Source organism: Stegastes partitus, unplaced genomic scaffold (assembly GCF_000690725.1).
Source record: "Stegastes partitus isolate 25-593 unplaced genomic scaffold, Stegastes_partitus-1.0.2 Scaffold2118, whole genome shotgun sequence".
Taxonomy (NCBI): Eukaryota; Metazoa; Chordata; class Actinopteri; family Pomacentridae; genus Stegastes; species Stegastes partitus.
Window position 1 is genome coordinate 27,540 of NW_007579849.1, and position 21,689 is coordinate 49,228.

Below are 21,689 nucleotides of genomic sequence, written 5' to 3' on the forward strand. Positions count from 1 at the left end.
CCAGTTCGCATCCCGGTGAGGACACCGGGATCTTTCTGCGTGGAGTCTCCATGTTCTCCCCGTGCAGAGTGGGTTCTCTCCGGGTTCTCCGACTTCCTCCCACACAGTCCAAAAACATGTTGAGGTTAATTGGTGATTCTAAACTGTGTGAATGTGAGTGTGCTTGGTTGTCTGTCTCTAAGTGTAGCCCTGTGATAGACTGGTGACCTGTCCAGGGTGTCCCCTGCCTTCACTCTAAGTCAGCGACCCTAGTGAGGATTAAGTGGTGTATAGATGATGGATGGATGGATGTACAATCTACAAGGACAGAAATGAATACAACCTTGTCTGTCCACAAAGCGAACATTTTCAATTTGAGTGATAGAAGTTAGCCAATAAAATAAAAGCTTACAAACAGGAAAAATATTTAGCTACTGGTCATAAAAACAAGAAAAATCCTGATTTTAATCTAATGGAACACGGCTGCTTTGACAAATGCTCTATAATGACCACTCTGAGCTTGTGTTTTCATTAAAACCATTTATTTCCTGTCAGGGTGATATGCGGTAACTTCGTCCAGCCAGCGTATTTGAAGTTTGGAGAACACATCTAATCAGAATTTGGTTTCGCATGTTTTGATTGCATCGAGGTTGTGGTCGGGGAACCCTATCGTCTGCGATGCTTCAGACTTGGAGTGTATCCTGTTGAACTCCACGGCGATCTCCAGCGCCGTCCGATTCTTGGTCTCAGGGAGGAAATTCGCATAAACCCCGGCGACGATGCAGAAAAACAGAAATATGACAAAGCAAAAGGAATCCAGTTTCCCCTGGAAGGGAAGCATTTGGAGGCCATTTGTGAGTCACTGCATAAAATTTTACTGCCTCTTATGTAGCCTGTAGTTAGAAAATATGCCAGATTTCAATACGCTCACCACTAAGACTGGGAAAATCATCCCGAGCACAAACAGGCCCGACCAGTTGATGGTGCAGCCGATGGTGTACGCAGCCGATCTGAACGCCTGAGTAAAGATTTCCCCTGGAAGAGAAACTGTTCCTGCAGCTTTGGGGAGAAAAAGGTGCTGCGGTTAGATGCTGTCACTGTTGATTCAAATGCAAATATTTAGTCTGAACTAATATTAGCTAAACATACCTGGCCCACAGGCGAAAAAGAAAATGAACATGAAAACAAGGACCATGCTGCAGTACGGCATCCAGGACAGATAACGCTGAGGAGAATGAGAGGATTACACCTGCTGTTGGTCAAACAGTTCTCACATTGTACTCGTCAAAAATATGCAGAAATATGCATCAGACGGTGGCCGGTGGCGTCGTTCTGACTTACTTGCAGGTACAGAGTGACGGTGAGGAGAGCCAGAGTCGTGGCCATTCCTACGTAGCCTCGAAACAGCAGGACTTTCTTCCCCGTACTCTGAATAATCATGAACTGCAACATCAAAACACATTTAAGGCGCTGCAGTAAATGTTGTGGCAGTAATTGCACAGAATCAAACGGCCACACGGGGGAGCTGTCATTACACATGAGGACAGAACGATTTGAAGCCGTGAGAGCAGAAGAAAGAATGAATCACCAGAAGAAGTACAACAAAACTAATATCAAAACAATCTCTGGGTTTAAAATGGATATAAAACATGATTGGATATCAGTGAAATGGGACTTACGAAGGCCACAGAGGTGGACAGTTCACACAGGCCTGTCCCCAAAGCAGCGTAAGGCAACTTGTGTTCTACGATTCCTGCCGCGCGAAACACCTCAAAGGAATAAAAGTACACCTGGAGAGAAAGCATCTGGTTCAGTTCGAGGCAGCGCAGTCAGACGCCATCGCTGGTTTGGTCAGCAGATGCAGGCAGCGTTTCCTAATCTGATCGTTAGCGTACGACATGTGACTCACAGCGTTGATGCCACAGAGCTGCAGCGTGACGAAGAAAACGACGATGGTGATGAGCTGCCAGCGGACCGTTGGGTTCCGAAACACCTCCAGCACCGAGTGGCTGCGAACGCTCTGCTGGGCAGCTTTCTCCTTCAACATCTCCTCGATCTCCTTGCTGTAGTCCTTGTTGCCCCAAAGCCTCTTTAAAGCTGAGGGCAGGACATGAAAGTAGGAGATTTAGACGACAAAGTTTGACGAGACAATATCAATCAAACTTCAGTTATCTCTATTTTTGTCACAGTCAAATCCACTCAGCTTCAGTCTGATTGACTTTATCTCAAGCCAACAACAAAGAAATAAGTTTTCTGAAAATCTACAAAAATGGAGTTGTCTGTTTTTGCAAATGAACCCTTCAAAAGCTTTCTCTCACCTTTCTCACAGGTTAGGCGGTCTCCTCTTTCGAACAACAGGAAGTGGGGAGACTCTGGCAAGAAGGGCAGAGTGACGAGCTGGAACAACGCCGTGAACATGATGAAGCCAAGCAGCCACGGCCAGTTCTTCTCTGTACCAAGCAACTCGCTGCAAATGCAACATCCACTTTAGCAAATATTCAAGCTGTCACGATGCAAAACGATCACATGCATCCAAATGGTGCTTTGCCTCGTTTGGAAGAGCCCCCGTTGTAAAGCTGTGAGGCTTTAGTGCAACTTGGGTCTTATTTGGTGCCATCAGTCCCCTAAATAATAACAACATCGCAATCACCGAGTTAATTGCTGCGATCTGCGAAGGCGCTGACACGAGGAGCTGGAGGAGCACTCAGAGAGAGCGCTCCTCTGCCAAGACCAGCGTCCCGTCATGAAATTCTACAGAAAGTGAGCCAGATCGGCACCAAAATTTAACGAGTTCTTTCATTGGCATGTCGCCATCTCGCCACCAAAATTTCCTGAAATTCAGTCTGGCAGTTTTATTGCATAATCTTACCGACAGACAAACAAACAGACGGACAAACAAATGGCTCTGAAAACACAAGTCAGACGGGGCAGAAGCGCTCAGCAGCCATTTGACTTGTTTTATGTGGTTTGGCTGCAGTTACTTGGGTGATTACGACGTGATCATAGCCGACTGAAAAGATGGTGAAAACCTTAAAAAATAAGATTCTGGTTTAAGGAAAAGTAACAAACTGCTCGTGGCTTTAAAATCACTTTGTGGGCTGATCACCACTATATACAGAATACAATAGAACTTCATAACTGCAATGTTTCTAAGGTGACAAGTTGAGTATTTCCTCTGATGATCAAAACAAATATTTTAGAAAGATGATGTTGAAAAGACAGGCCCTAAAGTAAAAACTCACATGCAACAAAAGTGATTTCCCATCAGCCTAATAGCATAAACCCAGCTATATGGATATAAAGAAAGACCTCTGCAGGACTTTCTCAGCGTTGGACCTACAGGCTCTGTTTATCTGCACGTCTGCATCATGGCTCCACATGGAGTTTCTAGAGGCATTTACAATCTGATTGTGAGATTTCATAAATATGTTAAAGGATGCAGATAGATCCAACTAAAAGTCAATCAAAACACAGCAGTAATCAGGAGGTACAGAATGAGCTGTAGTACCACTAATCAGAGCTCGTATTCCCTAAATTGGTGCCACAGACAGTGCACTTCTTGTACAAAGTAGCTCTTAAAAACAGACGGGCAGGTGCTTCAGATCTGGCACAGGGAGTATTAAACCAAATCTGAGTTTCTGTGACAGCTCAGACAGTCTGAAGGACAGTGCATGATGCCAGTCTTTATGGATGCTTTCCAAGACAAAAAAACAAACAAACTCTGTCTTGCTCTTTGGCACAAACCTGCAGGATGAAACTAAAGAACATGAAAAGAAGCCTGGGGAATGCTTGGGACCAACAGAAAGGAATCTGGCATGTTTTTTATTAGCCTGCAGGACTACCACAGTGAAGGTATAGTCCTGAGAGTGAAGCACGGACGTAGGAGTAGGATGATACAGGGCTGCATGAGTGAAGAAGATGTTTGGGGGATGACATTTATAGATGGTACCATAGATATCTGTGGATAAACCACAGTACTGGCTGGAAAAGATCGTATGTTATAGTATGTTTCTAATAGAACACCACTGAGGTATTTTAAAGAGAAAGGCAGAGCAACACAACCCCTACAGCACGAAGTAAATAAAAATAACAGATTTAAATCTCAGTAATGAAAGAGGACTTTTGGTCCCATTGCTTTCCTACTGTGTGGACTGTATTTCACAATATAGTGAATTTAAACTGCTAGTTTTTAATCTGACATCACAGTAAAGTACTTTACTGTTCATCTCAGGAAAAAAATGCAATTAATTGACATTTAAGTGACATTGTGGAGGTGTGGACTCACTTCTGCTCTTGTAAAATTGTTGACGGGGCACCTTTTAACTGTGGATTTTACTGTCTTTTACAATTTCTGGTTCTATATTTGTAAAGCGTTCCTGTATTTCCATTTCGGGGTCTTTATGTAGTACGAAGATTTTCCAGAGGTCACTTAAGTAAGCTCTAAAAGCAGCAGTTGATTGGTGATAGCTGTGAAGATACAGCTATCCTCTGTAAAGTCAAGCTGACCCAGTCCCTAATAGCAGATGCCATAAACAAGCGAGGTCGTAAACATATGATGGGCTGAGCCTCCAGTCGAGGGAGTAAACAGTCGTAACGCCGGGGCCCTGTGTTATGAGTTTGGGAAAATATTGCATGAAATACACGACGCGACTTTAATGTTTGGGACAGAATCTTCACACATGCAGCTGCAGGTCCGTGAAGAATTTCCTTATTTAAACACGTATTGAGTTTTGGGTATAAATACGCCCTGCAAGGAAGCTAACCTTTAAAATTGGGTGGCATTACACAGAGATAAGATGTCTTGCTCATCTGCGATCTCCTCGATATCTAGCTTCAATAAAATCTCCTGAAACTTCTTCCATCACGCTGCAAGATTTCCATCACAGATCCCACAGCTCGGGGAAGTGAGTTAAATTTCCCTCGAATGTGAAACTTTCTGGGCCAGGCAGGTGAGCAGCCATGACACAGAAACCGAGAGCTATAAATAAATGATATATATACATTTAAATCAATAGGAAATATTAGGGAAAAAAATAATTTAATTGGTCAGGAAATGTTGTAAAGTATTTTTCAAGAGATGTGTTTAAAGGTTAAACTAGAGTATGAACATTAAAATGCAAAATGTGATGATGATGCTACATGAAAAGTAAGAGAATTGCTGGAGTGACAACAGCTTCATGGCAATTAATTCAATAGGTGTTGAGATGTTTCACTCTGGACTACAGCGGTGGACAAATTGAAAACCTAATTTTCCTAATTTTTTTCATCCAGTGGGTTTAGAGCCTCCAAAAAAATGGGTTAAAGTATGTTGTCAAGGATATAAAAAGTATTCATCCCCTTGGACGTTTTCACAATTAGTGAAATGAAGATCATCTGAGTGCAGTAAACGTGTCTCTAGTGATTGTAGTATAAAGACACCTGCATCTAGAAGGTCCAGTCACTGGTGAATCAGCGCTCCTGGTTATAACTCCACCATGAAGACAAAGGAACACTCCAAGCAACTCAGTGAAAAGGTTCCTGAAAATCTAGGGGACGGCCACAAGAAAACTCTAAGTCAATGAATATCCATCAGCGCACAGGTAGATCCATCATTAAGTCATGGAAGGTTTATGACACATCCATAAGAACAGTCCTCAAAGAGGTGAAGGAGACCACCGAGGCACGTATGACTCCTCTGAAGGAGCTTCAGCAGCTGAGATGGTAGAAATTGTGCATACGGCTACTGTTCTTCACCGTTCAGAGCTTTGTGGGAGAGTGGAAAAGGGAAAGCCAGTGAAAAAAGCTAATAATAAATCCCAACTAGAGTTTATCAGGAGGCCTGTAGGAGACTGGAAGAAGGTTCTTTGGCCTGATGAGACCAAAATTTAGTTTTCTTTTTGGCATCAGACTGACTAAATGCTTTGTTTGATAGATTCCAACCACTGTACATTCTAACAAACACACCATCCCCACCATGGAGCATGGTGGTGGCAGCATCATGATGTGAGGATGCATCTCAGCAGTAGAGGGTAAAATGAAAGCAACCACACATAGGAACATCCTGGAGGACAACATGAAAAGAGAACTGTGACTTTGGAGAAGATATGGCTTCCAGCAAGACAACAATCCAAAGCATACAGCCAAAGATACACAAAAATGGTTTAAACACAACAAGGTGAATGTTCTGGAGCCCCTAAGTTAGAGTCTGGATCTCTTGAAAAAAGCTGTTGAGTCACAATCCCTGTGCAACCTGACAGAGTTTCAGCAGTTTTGCAAAAAAGAATGGGTTAAAATTGTAATGACCACATGTGCAAGGCTGACTGAGAACCATCCACACAGGATTAATACTGTAACTGTAGCCAAAGGTCCATCTACTAAAATCCGACTATAGGGAGGTGAATACTGATGCAGTCTTTTTTTCTTAAATGATTTTTGTATTAACTCAATGCTGAAAAGCAATAAAAAGGGGATGTAGACTTGATTTGTTGCTACAGGAATATCAGGGAGATGATGATTTACACTTCTTTATAACTGTAATTTGTAAATCATCAGATATTTTGTCAAATTATTCATTAAATGGCTGTAACAGGAAGTTTAAGCAATGTTGCACATCCGTTAGCAACACAGCTTAATGATAATAAAATATCTCCATGACTTTGTCTTTTTCTTTGATTTTATTTACTTGTATCTATAAATAGTTGTGTGTCCCAGTCCATATGAATATTGCATGGGGGGGCTACACCGTAGGAAAGCTTTGTCATTTGAACCTTCTGCACCACTTGACCCATACTTGACTCCACACAGTATAGATGACGGCGGCCGCCTCACCTGATCCCCAGCAGCTGACCACAGAACTTCCCCAAGGAGATGAAGGTAGCGATGGTCACGCCCACCATCTCTCTCAGCTGCCTGGGAGCGCACTCGACGAGGTACATGGTGTGAGCAGAAAGGCCGATTCCTAGAGGCGTACACGGGGGGAATCATGCATTCGATATCGGTCAATAACCGCGAGACGGATGACTCAGAGGTCTCGCGAACACAACAGCCACAAGTATAAATAGAAATCGATCGTCTGTAGGGTTAAACGTGGAGACAAGAGTGATGGGGCGGTCGAAAAAAAGCCAATCTAATGAGGTTTCACCTGAATTGATGCCGCAGAGAAATCGTCCCGCCATGATCATCTCAAAAGACATGGCTGTTTGGCTGAAGAGCATCAGCATAGCTCCTACTATAGCCAGGAAGTTGTTGAGCAAAAGGCATCGCTTTCTGTGGAGACAAATGCATCAGAGCCTCAGAGGCCTTTGTTTGAAAAAAACCCAAAATGTTTTATTCACTGTTTCATTGAAGCCACACTAATAGATTAATAGAAGCTTGGATTTTAATGCTCATGTACCTGCCATATTTAGAGATCAGTGAACCGGCCACCAGGGCTCCTATTAAACCCCCGATGCAGAAAATGGACACGGTGAAGGACCAGATGAGGGAGAGATGCCACTGCTCCAAGGCCAGGTTGTATCTATGAACACAGGTTTTGTTCACCAGCTTCTTTATGAACTGCAACAACAACACGTGCAGTTATGCAGAGATGCAGAGGCGCCATACGGGTGTGTTTTTATAGCTGAGGTAGAAAATATTAACCCTCCTATTACCTTCAGATTTATCCTTGGGTTCAATTTGACCCCAGCAATTTAAACCTCCAGAAAATATCAGAATTAAGATTGTCACCCAAGTTTATGTGTAAATAGCCCTTTAAATAAAACTGAAAAAATTATGTCAATTACTTTTTTTATCTGCTTTTTATTCAACTTGTTTTGTTCCTGTTTTTATTTTATACTCCGCTAAGCAACTCTGAGTATCCTGAAAAGCTCTATACAAAATCATTTTATTATTATTATTATTATTATTATTATTATTATTATTTTTTATAGAGATTAAACAGTGAATGGGGTCAAAGATAATAGGAGGGTTAATACATTATGTCATAAATATTTAAATATCTTGAATTTTACAGTGATTTTTCTGAAGCATTTCCACTCACAGTAGACGGGGAGGTCATCACAGACACACAGTATCCATACTGAAATGTCCCACCGATGCCAGCGATGAAAATGGCAGCAATTACAAGAGGACAGTTTATCTGCAGAACATAAAAAGAATAAAACATGTTAGGATGACATGTTGCTTTATATTAATCCTGTCAGATCATTAAAGTTTACATTTGTCAGTGTTTATTTTAAAGCTATTCAAACTGCAACAATCACTCAAATGCAGATTCAATTAAATGCAGTGATTGTGTTCTGAACCGTGGAATTTACAGAGCAGACAAATAAAACAAACGTTACCTACCAGGAGCGTCAGGTACTCGGGCATAGCTGGAGTCCGTCGTCGTCGTGTGAGGAATCTTCTCAGGTCAGCCGGACTACATTTAACTGAGCGCTGGAATGATTAACCAATGACAAAACATGATGGAGGCAGACAAAGCAGCAAAGCGGTGAATGAGTGCGTGTCTGTATGAGTAACTTATACAGTTATATGAGCTGTTTAGATTCAGTTTATGTTTGTTTAAGATTCAGCTCGATGATGACGGACTCGGGGTGGAGTGTTCTTTTAAAAAAAAAAAAAAAAGTTATTTATTGTCTTGTCTTTATAAAAGCTTGGTAAGGTTGCAGCGACTGACCCAAAGACATGATTACAGAAACCTCTCATTCAGGACTTTTTGAAACGATGTTGAAGTACTTCATGGGTGGAAAATGCTGAAGGACACGTGGTGGTGTCGCTCTGCACAGTAGCCAAGGACAAAAGTTAAACCCGAGATAGCTACCAGAAATTTCTAACAAAACATCGTCCTCTGCCCCAGTTTTTTTACTTATTAACCGATTTCTTAGGTTTGCAGCTTAGAATCAGGAATTTGATTATACAACATGACAGCGCTGTTACTCATATGCCTCCAAAACACGACATACAGCAGCTGACGAATCCACAAACACTTCAGTAAATATATATTTGTTGTCGTTTTAATGTTGTGGATAGACGAGAAGACGTCACTCTCATGTTTGTTCAGTGAACATGAAGGTACAACCAGCACCAGGGCAGCTTTAAAGCTCACTGATTAATACAGTTTGCATTTATTTGATAAATATATATATAAGGAAATGTATTAACTACATGTTGTTGGACATCATTCCTGCTCAGGAACAGAGAGTTGTGTTGGACTATCCAGTAAACTAACCTAAAATGCTGCTTTTTACAATTTGTAATTTGTGCAATAAGAAAAAAAAACATGTTCAGAGGTGCCAAGTGCATTTAAAAAAGAAAAAAAAAACAGATCCAGGTTGGGGGGCCGCTATAGCTGGTTGAGCTGGTGCCCCATGTGCAGGGCCACAGTCCTGATATGGAGGTCATGAGTTTGAATCCCGCTCATGACCCTTTCTCACATGTCCTGCTTTCCTGTCTCTCTCTCACACTGAACTATCCAACAAAGGCCAAAAAAACAACTTTAGAAAAACAGCCATGTTTCCCATATTTGCAGTTTTTGTGCTGATTTGTGCTAAACAGCTGCCGGCAGCAGAGCAGTACTGAGTTTCCTGTTTAACCCCAGGCAAGAAAATGAAGTGTGTTTTTCAACATGTCAAACTGCTCCTTTAAGATGCATGGATTCCTCTGTTAACCCTGCACAGTAGCTTGGGACCTTTGGCAGATTTGTCCTCACAAGTGCTGCTTGTGATGGTTTAAAAGCCCCAAACCTGATTCTAATGAAAGCAGAAACCTCCTGCGGTATCCCTGAGTGTCAGGCAGACTATCCAGCCAGATGTCACACAGCTGAGCTCCAGGAAGGAACTGCTGTCAGCTTTAAATGACAGCGCACTCCACACAGGCCACTGAGAGATTGAAACTTCTAAAAAGTTGTCAGGAGGACTGTTTCCTGCAGGAGATGAAAGACTTTGCAGCTGCCAGCGAGGCTCTATTTACAGCTTGACAAAAGGAGGAATGGCTGACAGCGCATAAAACAGAGGCCCTGTAAGTCATTTTTACATATCATCTGTACCAAATTACGCACAAAAAGCAACCCGCGTTCGAATAAAAGCGGCTGATGCTGCACAAACTGCACTCCAAAGGAAGCACTGTTGACCTCTGCTCACAGGAAGTTTAAAAATACACGGTTATTTTTAACTCGGTTCGGTTTCAGCGCCTCCGTTAGTCGCTTCATCCTCTGGGCACCATGAATCTCTACGTTTCACGAGAGTTCATCGAATTGTTCACTGAGGCTGCAAAACGAAAAAAAGGTCTAGCTTGTGGTAGGGATTGGTTTCATCCTCTGGGAACCATAAAAAGATAAAAATTTTATAGTAGTTTGTCTGATGTTTGTTGAGATATTTCAGTCAAAGGGGGGAACAAAACAACCAACAACCCCAAAAAAAAAAGAAGTTGAGGTCCGGAACCCCCAAGTTCAAATCCTAAAAACACAAGGAAAAAAAAGCAGTAAAAAACAAGGGGGTAAATCCAACGAATAAACCCCTTACAATAAAAACTTAAATGGCCTTTGAAAGAAAGAAATGAAATTGAAAAAAAGAAAAGAAAAAAAAAAAAAAAATTATAAAAAAAACAGCAAAAAAAAAAAAAAAAAAAATAATAACAAATAAACAAAACAAAAAAGTAACAAAAACGAAAAAGAAGACGGAAAAACTAGAAACTTTGAAAGCTCAAAGACAAAATAAAAATATAAATGAAAAATGTAGGCTTAATATCAATTTTTTACAATGATCTGGCGACCCCCTGAAATTATCTTGGGACCCCCATGGGGGTCCCGACCCCCAGTTTAAGAACCACTGAACAAGACCACTAGTCAACTAACACTGACGTCCCTAGAGTCACTCAGAAAGCATGGCTGAAAACATGCAGAACAAAACAAGCTGTTTCTTTGTGCAGGTCAAATGTTAGTATTTCATTCATGATTACAAGAAATTGTCGACTGTAAAAATCCTTCCTTACATTTTGGCTTTTCTTAAGGAGCCACTGTTCCTGAGAAATGAACTAAGAGTGTGTACTTTCTTGTATATATGGAGACAGTTGTGTTCTTGGTTGATAGGTTCCATATCGTGGCCCCTCTTCAGCAAATTATTTAAAGTCTTACATGTTCCCTGAATGTTTTTTAAAAAAATCTTTCAGCTCTCAAGACTGCAAAGATGGTTTATTTCACCATGACTGCATAACCTCTGGTTTCAGTATCAGCTGAGACGCTGCGGTCCACACCTCCTTCAGGAAGAAGACTCTCTCTGTGTCTGTGATTAATCACGTGGCACCACATTCACAGCACATGTGCCAGAAACACAACTGGAGTGACAGAGGAGGCTCTGAAAGAGTTCAACATGATGTTCAAGCATTTCGACAAGGAGAAGTCAGGCCGCCTGAACCATCAGGAGTTCAAATCGTGTCTGCGCTCCCTCAGCTACGACCTGCCCATAGTGGAAGAAGGAGAACCTGATCCTGAGTTTGAGTCCACACTGGACACTGTGGATCCCAACAGGGATGGCAACGTGTCGTTGCAGGAGTACATGGCATTCATGATCAGCGATCACCGTGAAACAGACAATCGGGAGCGCCTTCCTCGCCCTCAGCACAGAGAACAAACCCTACGTCACTAAAGAAGAGCTCTACCAGAACCAAGGAGCAGGCCGACTACTGCCTCTCACACATGAAGCCCGACCTCGACAGCAACGGCCGCGAGCTGCCGTCAGCCTTTGACTTTGTGGAATTCACTCGCTCGCTCTTCGTCAACTGATCCCTTTTTGTTTTTGTCTTTAATTTGTTTGTGTGGAGAGTTTGTGAGACAACATCAAACTTTTAAAACCAGTATTTTAGAAGTGCAGGATGGCAACTTGGACATTTATATAAAGTCACTGTTGTTTACCATTTAGTCTTAATGTACATTCTGTGTCACTGTTTCGTACTTGTTCTGTTGTCTGACAGCAGAAACAGAAAATTAATAGAGAACAGCTTAATTGGGGATTCAGCTGGATTAAAATGCAGTCCGCATCCTAACAGTTCATAGTTTACACCACAAAACCACCATATGGCACCTTTAAATACTATTAACAGTTTACATTCTGGGCTCTAAATTGTCTTGGTGTCAGTGTGTAAAATATACTCAAAGAACTAGTTTGGTTGTTCTTCCTCCAGGCATCTCATTGAAACGTCATCCTGGCTGACGAAACTAGAGAGAGTAAGAAAAAACCAGAATGGGACGAGAAGAGAGCAAAACACTGAAATCAGGAAAGGTGTTACATATTAGACTTTATTGTGTTTGAAGAGGAACGTGAGACCACCAATTATAAATGGGAACCAGGGAATGTGCTGCACCTGGATGACTGGTTTTATAGCCTCTGCGCAGAGATAGGAAATGGAAAAACGACTGAAACGATAACACCTAGAGCCAGACTAAGCCCCTCTGTCGTAAAACTGTGACAACATGGAAAAACCTTACACGTCGCGCACGTAGCTGACGAACCAAACCACCCCGAGATGAGGTGAAATGTCATTTTTTTTGTCACCTGTTAATGCAAGAAGAAACAGCAACATCAAACTCCTTACAGACTGGATCTGATCACAAAGACCAGCTGTTCAACCACAACATCCCCAACTTTATTGTCAGAGAAACACTGTGCTTTGTTCTTTTTAAAACTCCCAGTAAACCAGTGAATTCAGCTCCCACCACCTGCCCAGTATAACGAGCAACACAGTGGATTAAGAACTGTGAAAATCTCTGACATAAAAACACAAATAAGCCACTTTTGAAGGAAGAAACAACACTTCTAGTCTCCCCTTGAGCTGCTCTTACACAGATAACATATATTGTTGTTGAGCAGTGATGAGGATACGTGTGTCAAGCTCAGACGTGATTTCCAAATGTTAGCATGCTAACATGGGAAACCATCCATCCATCATCTACACACCGCTTAATCCTCACCAGGGTCACGGGGGGCTGGAGTCTATCCCAGCTGACTCAGGATGAAGGTCAGGACAGGTCAGCAGTCTATCACAGGGCTACACTTAGAGACCAAGCACACTCACATTCACACCTACGGATAATTTGGAATCACCAATTAACCTCAACATGTTTTTGGACTGTGTGGAAGGAAGAACCCGGAGAGAACCCACGCTGCACGGGGAGAAAATGCAAACTCCACGCAGAAAGATCCCAGGTGTCCTCACTGGGATATGAACCAGCGATCGTCTTGCTGCAAGGCAACAATGCTAACCACTGCCCCACCTTACAGCCCCATGGTAAACCAAGAGGGAAAAAATGATACCTGCAAAACAGACGTTTGCATCGTCCTAGTGAGCATGTTGGGATGCTGACATTAGTATTTAGTTTTAAAGTACAGAACAGCTATGTTCTGTACTTTAACCCCACACAGCTTACCTGGAAGTTTTGTACATGCATGGTACCCCGAGGATGAACCCTAATGAGTATGATCCGGCTTTTTCTTTAGCGCCAAAAGCAGGTTAAATGTTTTTGCAACTACCAACAATAACAATGATATAATAAATATAATGATAACAATAAATAAAGCGATTTCATATCACCACTACAGGCACATTTTACACGTCATGTCTCTAAATTTTCACCTAAAGTTATGTTTAGTCTTCAGATGAGTGTCGCTCATCGATGCTACTTGGTTGAAATGATAAAAAAAAAAGCAAAATAATGTGTCGTAATAACACACAAAGTGACTTGCCGTGTTATTTGTACACTATTCTGCAATCTGAAGCTGTACACAGATCCGTGCCTGAGGACAACCTCACAGAGACGCCCGCAGAGCCGAAGACTTGTTTTAATCGGTCTCTTGTGAGACCTCCGGCTTAATGGAATTGTCAGATAAATTCACTGGAGAACAGCAGCTAAACTGTCTCAAAACTTTCATCGCGGAGACATTCAAAACATAAACTGAACGTCGCTTAGCATTTTCATAGGAGCTGTTATTCATTTTCCCAGTACGGTTATCAAAGTGACATTTACTGGTATCCAAGTTTGAACCTCACACACGGCGGCGTCTGCAAAACTTTTCATCCAAGGCTGCGATTAAATTCACAACCAAACAGAAAATACGTCTTGAAAGTGTGCCAGTCTTGGATTCGTCATTTTGACCTTTAAATAACATGGAAATAAGCGATGGTTAAAACTCCATCCGTATTTCTTCCACTGACAACTGATGAAGCAACTTTATGTTTTTCTTTTTCGTACTTACATCCATTATCTATACACCACTTAATCCTCACTAGGGTCATGGGGGGCTGGAGTCTATCCCAGCTGACTCAGGGTGAAGGCAGGTTCACCTGGACAGGTAACCAGTCTATCACAGGGCTACACTTAGAGACAGACAACCAAGCACACTCACATTCACACCTACGGACAATTTAGAATCACCAATTAACCTCAGCATGGTTTTGGACTGTGTGGGAGGAAGCCGGAGAACCCGGAGAGAACCCACACTGCACGGGGAGAACATGCAAACTCCAAACAAAAAGATTCCGATGCCCCCACTGGGACGCGAACCAGCAACCTTCTTGCTGCGAGGCTACTACTGTGTACGTACAGCAAAATGACAATAAACCTGATTTGATAAATGCCAACTTCTCAAGTGTGCATGCAGGATTAAATGCACTTTATGCGCCCCTTTGACCCTCTGACCTCTCTTGCCAGATTAACTTTGTAGCCTCGAAACCGGCAACCTTCTTGCTGCGAGACAACAGTGCTACCAACTGCGCCACCTTGCAGCCCTTTTCTTTTTCAGTAAAAAAAAAAAAAAAAAGTCTCATATTACTCAGTCAACTAATTCTCATTCTTCTGCTGCGACAGCGATGGTCATTACTAATGTATCAAACTTGCCAAAAAAAGACTTGATCAGTCTATCACTTCTTCAATTCCCAGCTTTGTCTTCAGATTTGCCATGAGATGGCAGCAGCACGGTTGATATTCACAGCATGTGTCGCTTAAGAAACACTGTATGTTTTTCTGAGTCTGAACTCAGAAACACTTGGCAGCAGAAGCAGACACTCAAGGAGTCGTGCCAAACTTGTGAGGTCCTCCCAAGCAGACGGAGAGTCATGGCAACGCTTGATCGCAATGAATAATGAATGGCTCACAGGTTCACTTTACAAGGAGCTTTTCAGGTTCACGCACACACACGTGCTTTATTCTCATTATCTGAGTGTGAACTGTAGTCCAGTCGGGGTGGCTTACACCATCCAACGCTTTTACAACTTCTCCTCTCCACGGCTGAATATTTTCAGAAACGCCGCACCTGGCTTCATGGCAACCAAGACCTCTCCAATGTAATTTCAGCTAAAATGAAAGACGCGTGAATGAAATAAATCGTGACTTTTCTATCAGCTCTTCCATTGGCGTCACGGTGGGCAGAGCGCTCAGACCCGAAGCAATTTCACCTGCGATGCTCCATAACTGGAGGTGAAGCAGTTTCTCGAGGAGACACGGACATGTGTGGAGCAAAGCACAGAAACTCAGAAGCATTCAGCAGAGAAAATGACTTTATTTGCATCTGTCTGGAGCTTCAGAATGGTATATTGTAAAGGAATAGCTTTAGGGGAATTGGTGAAAAGGCCATTCTCGTGTCCATATGCAGCTACATCAACAACGTGATTAACTTAGTTTTTTATTTTGGCTTGTGTTGGAATTTTAAAAAATGAAGTATCAGGCTAATTATCCCCCTCTGCTTCTATGCTTCTCTATGCTAAGCTATGCTAACAGTTTGCTAGCTTCATATTTAGCTAAAAGACATTAATGTGGCATCAATCTTCTTTTCTAACTCTCAGATGAAATGCAGCTAATCCCAAGTTTCAGTTTTTTGTACATGTGTATTTTTTAAACAGGGTTTTTCCTGCTCGAGAAACATTTTGGTCCACATAACAAAGCCCTAAAAACATTAAAACATAAAGCCATGTTGGCCAGTCCAAAGCTGTTAATGGGTCCGTCAGGCTTCAAATAATGGTGCATGCATGTGTTTGGATTGATTCTGACAACGTTGCCCCTCACATATAAAGTAACTCTACATTTATGTCTGTTCATGTAAGAAGCACTGTTGGCAAAGTTAGCACCGGCGCTATTTTTGCAACGTCCGCCACTGCACAAAATGTCATGTCATGCAAATAAAGGAGATAAATGCACACGCTCTAACATCGCATGCCACGTCTTTTTGCTGTCTAAATGTCATCACTGCAAATAGATCTGTGAATATCTTCACCCTGGAGGGAGTTCTCCAAAAGGTTTGTTTCCAAGTGACCCAAAAGCTTGTGGACTAAAGGCCTAAATTCATGAGACGTTTTAGAGAATAAATGTGGACAAAGCTTCAGTTTCAGAGACATTTTGTAAGTATTCTACATTAAGCGTAATATAAAAGAAAGGCAGTTTGGTGTTAAACATCACCATCCTGACGTTTGAGGGTCGGCAAATACAGTAAGGTGTCCGACCACGTCAGAAATTAAACGTGTTTGTAGTTGTTCCAAACAGACAAGCTGTCATAGAAAGAGGCTCACAGTCCGAGGTAATCTCTCCGGGTGAACATTCCTCGTGTTGCATTCACTTGTCAATATGAAAAGTGACAGACAAGGTTGTGTAGGGACAGAGAGCTCGAGAGCTGCCGTCCTCACCAATCAGAGTGTGACCTGGGTATGAATACCCAACATGCACTTCTGAAAAAAGCCCTTTAATTTCTCATTTACGTTTTCTTCTTGGTAACTGTTAAACTAGTCGCAATAACTTTTCTGTGTAATGCTTTTTGTTAGAACTGATGTGCCATCATGAACACAGGTACCCACATGAAGAACAATATACAGTTGAAACCAGAAGTTTACGTACACTGTCTAAAAAGACATATAACCTTTTATTTCCTCACTGTCTGACATTAAATCAGACTAAACCTTTCCTGTTTCAGGTCAGTTAGGATTACCTGAAGACTCTTTTGGTCCCCTAACTTATTCTCTTATACCACATAACCAAGTTTTCATCTCTACTAGATTGACTGGGACCAAATTTGGTAAAAACGTTTGTGGTTCACAGATTTTTCCTGACTTTGGTGACCCCCTGACCCCTCATCTAGCTCCACCATAATATTGGTATCTGTGTGTTTGAGAGAAATGTCTCAAAAACTATTCAGTGAATTGCCATGAAATTTGGAACAGACATTCACTCAAGATGAACTGTTTCACTTTCATTCCTCAACCCTCCAGTTGATCCAAAATACTGAACAAAGAATTCCGTCAAGAGCCAGCAAGACATATAGTCACATGTCATATTTCTCCCATGTTAGTTTCTCTTCATTGGCTCACTTAAAAATCCAGAATAATATTTAAAATCCTTCTCCTTACATACAGTACAAGCTACTATAACCAACCAATCACTTCTTTAAAACCTCATTGCACCGTATTGACCCCACTTGGCTCAGAGTGCAGGTTTACTTGTGGTTCCAAGAGTTTTAAAAAGAGGAACATGAGGCAGAACCTTTGGATGCTCTACTGAGGAACCAGATCCTAGTTTGGGTTCATGAGCCAGAAATTCTCTCTACTTTTGAGATCAGTCTTAAAACTTTTCCTTTTGAGCGTATTGTTTCCTCAAATTACCCTGAACTGTTCCTTATTTAGCTGCTGTATTAATAGACTGCTGAGGGACTTCCCATGAGGCACTGAGCACCTCAACATAAATTTGTATATATCACTATTACATCTTTCTCCCATAGTTTTCTTTCATGTTGTTTGCTATCCTTTGCTCTCTACCCTTTAACCTCCTCCCAACCAGTCAAGGCCGACCACTGCCCTCCCTGAGTCTGGTTCTGCTGGTGGTTTTTCTGCCCCATTGTTGCCTTAGAGCTGCTCAAAGGAAGTCTTTGGATTTGTTGGGTTTCTCTCTTTCATATAATATTGTAATATTAGTATGTGATTGAGATGACTCATGTTGTGAACTCAGATAAAACTGAAATGAACTGAAATATCTACCACCACTGTCAGGTCAACATTCACCTCAGTCTCTCCTGTACTGTAGTGCCAGCTAGCATGGTGACATGTTGGAGTGAGACGGTCCCGTTGAAAATCATTTTTCTGCTTGATGTCACCATGTTAGGATTTTCAGTGTGAGAACATTAGCATAAGCTGCAAGGTGACTCGGTGGTTAGCACTGTCGCCTCACAGGAAGAAGGTTGCTGGTGAGGACACCCAGGATCTTGGAGTTGGCATGTTCTCTCCCTGTGCAGTGTCCCCTGCCTTCGCCCTAAGGCAGCTGGGATAGACTCCAGTCTCCCGCCACCCTGCCACCCTAGTGAGGATGGATGGATGGATGGATGGATGGATGGATGGATGGATGGATGGATGGATGGATGGATGGATGGATGGAATGTTAGCATGATAAGATCAGACTTTGCTCAGAGCACATCTGTGCCCAAACACATCTTTAAAGAGTCACTAACATGGCTGTAGATGTGTCAGACCTGTTGTCTCACTGTAACATTCAACCTCTCCAGCAGACGAGCACCTTAAAGCTCACTTTAACATTTTGGGTTTTTTCTGCCCTTTGACAAATGTTAAAGGCAAATTCTTCTTATTTGCTGCATCCAGCTGCTGAAGTTTCTTTTTTTTGTTGTCTGAAGGCGGATATGAAGCGAAGGGATGATGGATTACAGACCAGAAGAGATCAAAGGCCAGCGAAGGTAAAATACGTACTTGATGTCAGACTTTGGGGGAAACCTTCATCTGTGTGTCTGTGAGGAATAACCTTCATCTACGTCGCTGAGCTCACAGCAGTATGTTAATACGTAAGCACCGGAGCAATGCCGCACTGTACTTCTGTAACCGTCATTATACAGAATGACAAAAGTCTCACACGTTCAGCTCGTCTTTGTCAGACACACACACACACCCAACGATACACACCCAAAATTCAAAGATAAATAAGCCGAGCTTGTCAAAGTTGTCTCCAAAGTGCCAGTCACAGTGGATCATTTTCTAATCTGCGGCGACAGGAAACAGACGGGCACGGCTGAAAACAAAACAAGTTTAATAAAAGAACTTTGCAGGTATTGATGTTAATAATAACACTCAGCTGTGTCAAATGCGTCTCTGTGAAGTCACCAGTAAATCTTCTCGTCTGCTGACGTCACTAAGAAGTCTTGCCTCAGTCAGAAAGGACACTTTGTATTTTACATTTGTCCTCTTGTCGCCATAAAACACTCCACGGCGTGAAGTCACAGACGGACTAATTAGGCTGTGAGTTTGTCCCAATGCTTACAGGGCTGCTGCGGTTTCTCCAAATTGCAAATGACGAATTCACAAACGAATCAGCGGCCGTACATCATTCTGCTCGTTGACGAACTTCTCGAAACCCGAGAGTCAAAATCTTAAAGTGCGTGCGGGCGTGCCTCTTAAACCAGATTGCCAGTAAATCTTCAGCTCAACACAAATAGCTCTTCTGTCAGGTGTGACGTGCCTAAAAGCTCTCTGGATTCAGGTATCAGGGACATTAGAGGAGGAATTGGAGTGAAAACAGGTGCAGAATGCTGCTGGAGGGCAAACTTCTCACTCAAGTCAGGTATCCAGTGTCCATATGACTCACAGCTAAATAAATCATGTTTAATTAATTCCCAGAACAATGGGGGCTGGTGACTTTGAAATTTTTTGATTAAACTTGTGGGGAAAGAATGGATCTCAAAATGGCTTTAAAAAGCATTTTTAAATTCCTTTTTTTGTTTTGTTTAGTGAATTCCTAATGTGTGTTTTCTATTCATTCCTGTCCTCGCTGCCCTCTCAGCCTCTCAGCGATGCTTCAGTAATCTGTCCTTTTATCTCATAATCTCAAAGCAGATTGTGGTTTTACATAAATAAAGCTTCTTAAATTTAATATATACACACATTAACATAAAATTGATGATTATTTATGTTCAGCTAAAGTGTGGAAAGGGCCAAAACCTGAATAATGTCTGCTCAAACTTAGATTATTTTAGCATTTGTAGGATTATTTTAGTTACGAACCCACTTTAGAGGATTTTTTTTTTCATCTGTGCCAGCAAAAATAAATTGTAAATACATTTTTGGCTTTTCTGTGGGTGATTTAGAGACGAGGAGAGACAGAGATGATGTCCAACCTAACGTCTGATCTGAATAAGTGATTTAATAGTTGTTTTTGTTCATTCAGTATGCAGTTTGTGATGTGACCATAAATACAAAAGTCTGGAATCATTTATTCATTATTGTCAACTAAGATTTTTTTTTGTTTTCGAGTTTGAGCCACTTACTTGAGGTATCATTTCTAATTTTTTAAATGACAAATATAACTAATTCTATATTGTGCCGGTCCTCCAGAAAGCCGACAGAGTGTTGTGTCCCTCGATGATGATGCTATGAGGAGGTCGAATGCTGATTGGTCACCACAGCAGATTTCACAAGACGAAGAAAGAAGCTCAAAAAACACTAAAGTGATGCACAGACAGCAGCTGTATTAAACAGTTTTGTCGGCCAAACAAACGTATCTCTACCCAAACCTTTATGAACTTATGTTTATCATCAAAACAATCAATAAAGCTTCGTGTCATTTAGAGAAAAAGGCAAAAAGCTGCGGACAGACTTGACAACATGCAGCACCGCGTGGTGACTGACGTTTGTTCTTACAACAGGAAGACGTGTGTCCTATTTTCTGTGTTCCTACCGTGTTACAGGTGGTGTTGTGTTTCGCGTTTTGCTCAACAAGACGACCGCACTTTGAACGTTACGTACGATCTGGTGAGCTGCTCCCCGATGTTAGAAAATACGCTTGGATCTGAGCGTAAATGCAGATGTTGGTGGAAAAAGGCTGATGTCCTCAATGAGAAAACTAAATTCAGAATCACTGTTGATTAACAGGTCACAACTCACAACGCATGATGGTATAAAAATACAACAACACACTTTATGCTGTGTGTGGGCACATCTAGAAGAAGGAAATTGTCGATTACGGTTAAAATAAACATCCATCCATCATCTATACACCACTTAATCCTCACTAGGGTCATGGGGGGCTGGAGTCTATCCCAGCTGACTCAGGGTGAAGGCAGGTTCACCTGGACAGGTAACCAGTCTATCACAGGGCCACACTTAGAGACAGACAACCAAGCACACTCACATTCACACCTACGGACAATTTAGAATCACCAATTAACCTCAACATGTTTTTGGACCTTGTGGGAGGAAGAACCCGGAGAGAACCCATGGTGCATGGGGAGAACATGCAAACTCCACACAGAAAGATCCCGGGTGTCCTCACTGGGACGTGAACCGGTGACCTTCTAGCTGTGAGGCAACGGTGCTAACCACCGCTCCACCTGGCAGCCCTAAAATAAACATAAATCTAAACGCTGACCACTAAAGTTCCAAAAAGCAGTCTGGCTTTTGCAAATGATGTTGGTCTTAAAAATATCCTAAATGTTCGTCCCTACTGCTTTTAAAATATTAAAGCTGGAGCCGCCAGTCATTTAGTTGCATCATTGAACAAAAATTCCATAATAGTCCTTCAGAAACTAGACATCTCCTCTGCTTTTCACTTTTTTAAAAAAAATCTATAGAAAACCGCAGGTCTTCTGAGGCCAGATCATGTGAGAAAGCACAAAGAAAAACAAAGGCCACAATGAGAGAAGGATGTGGTGGCTTAATGGGTCACACAGAACACTTCCTCTCAGGAGAGAAGAGGTCTGAGTCAT

General features: G+C 42.0%; 1 protein-coding gene and 1 pseudogene across 1 annotated transcript; one reads left to right on the forward strand and one right to left on the reverse strand.

Moving 5' to 3' along the window:
- Window positions 1-504: 504 nt before the first annotated feature.
- Window positions 505-8,357, reverse strand: slc2a11l (solute carrier family 2 member 11, like). Its single transcript, XM_008304024.1, has 12 exons — window positions 8,305-8,357; window positions 7,997-8,095; window positions 7,352-7,512; window positions 7,100-7,224; window positions 6,787-6,916; window positions 2,298-2,446; window positions 1,889-2,076; window positions 1,659-1,769; window positions 1,321-1,422; window positions 1,129-1,204; window positions 911-1,038; window positions 505-805 (listed from the first exon to the last, which is right to left on the reverse strand). Exons 1-12 carry the CDS (start codon window positions 8,326-8,328, stop codon window positions 593-595), a joined length of 1,506 nt encoding a protein of 501 aa, XP_008302246.1. The 5' UTR covers window positions 8,329-8,357; the 3' UTR covers window positions 505-592.
- Window positions 8,358-10,177: 1,820 nt separating this feature from the next.
- LOC103374011 (spectrin alpha chain, non-erythrocytic 1 pseudogene) lies at window positions 10,178-11,703 on the forward strand (annotated as a pseudogene).
- Window positions 11,704-21,689: the final 9,986 nt, after the last annotated feature.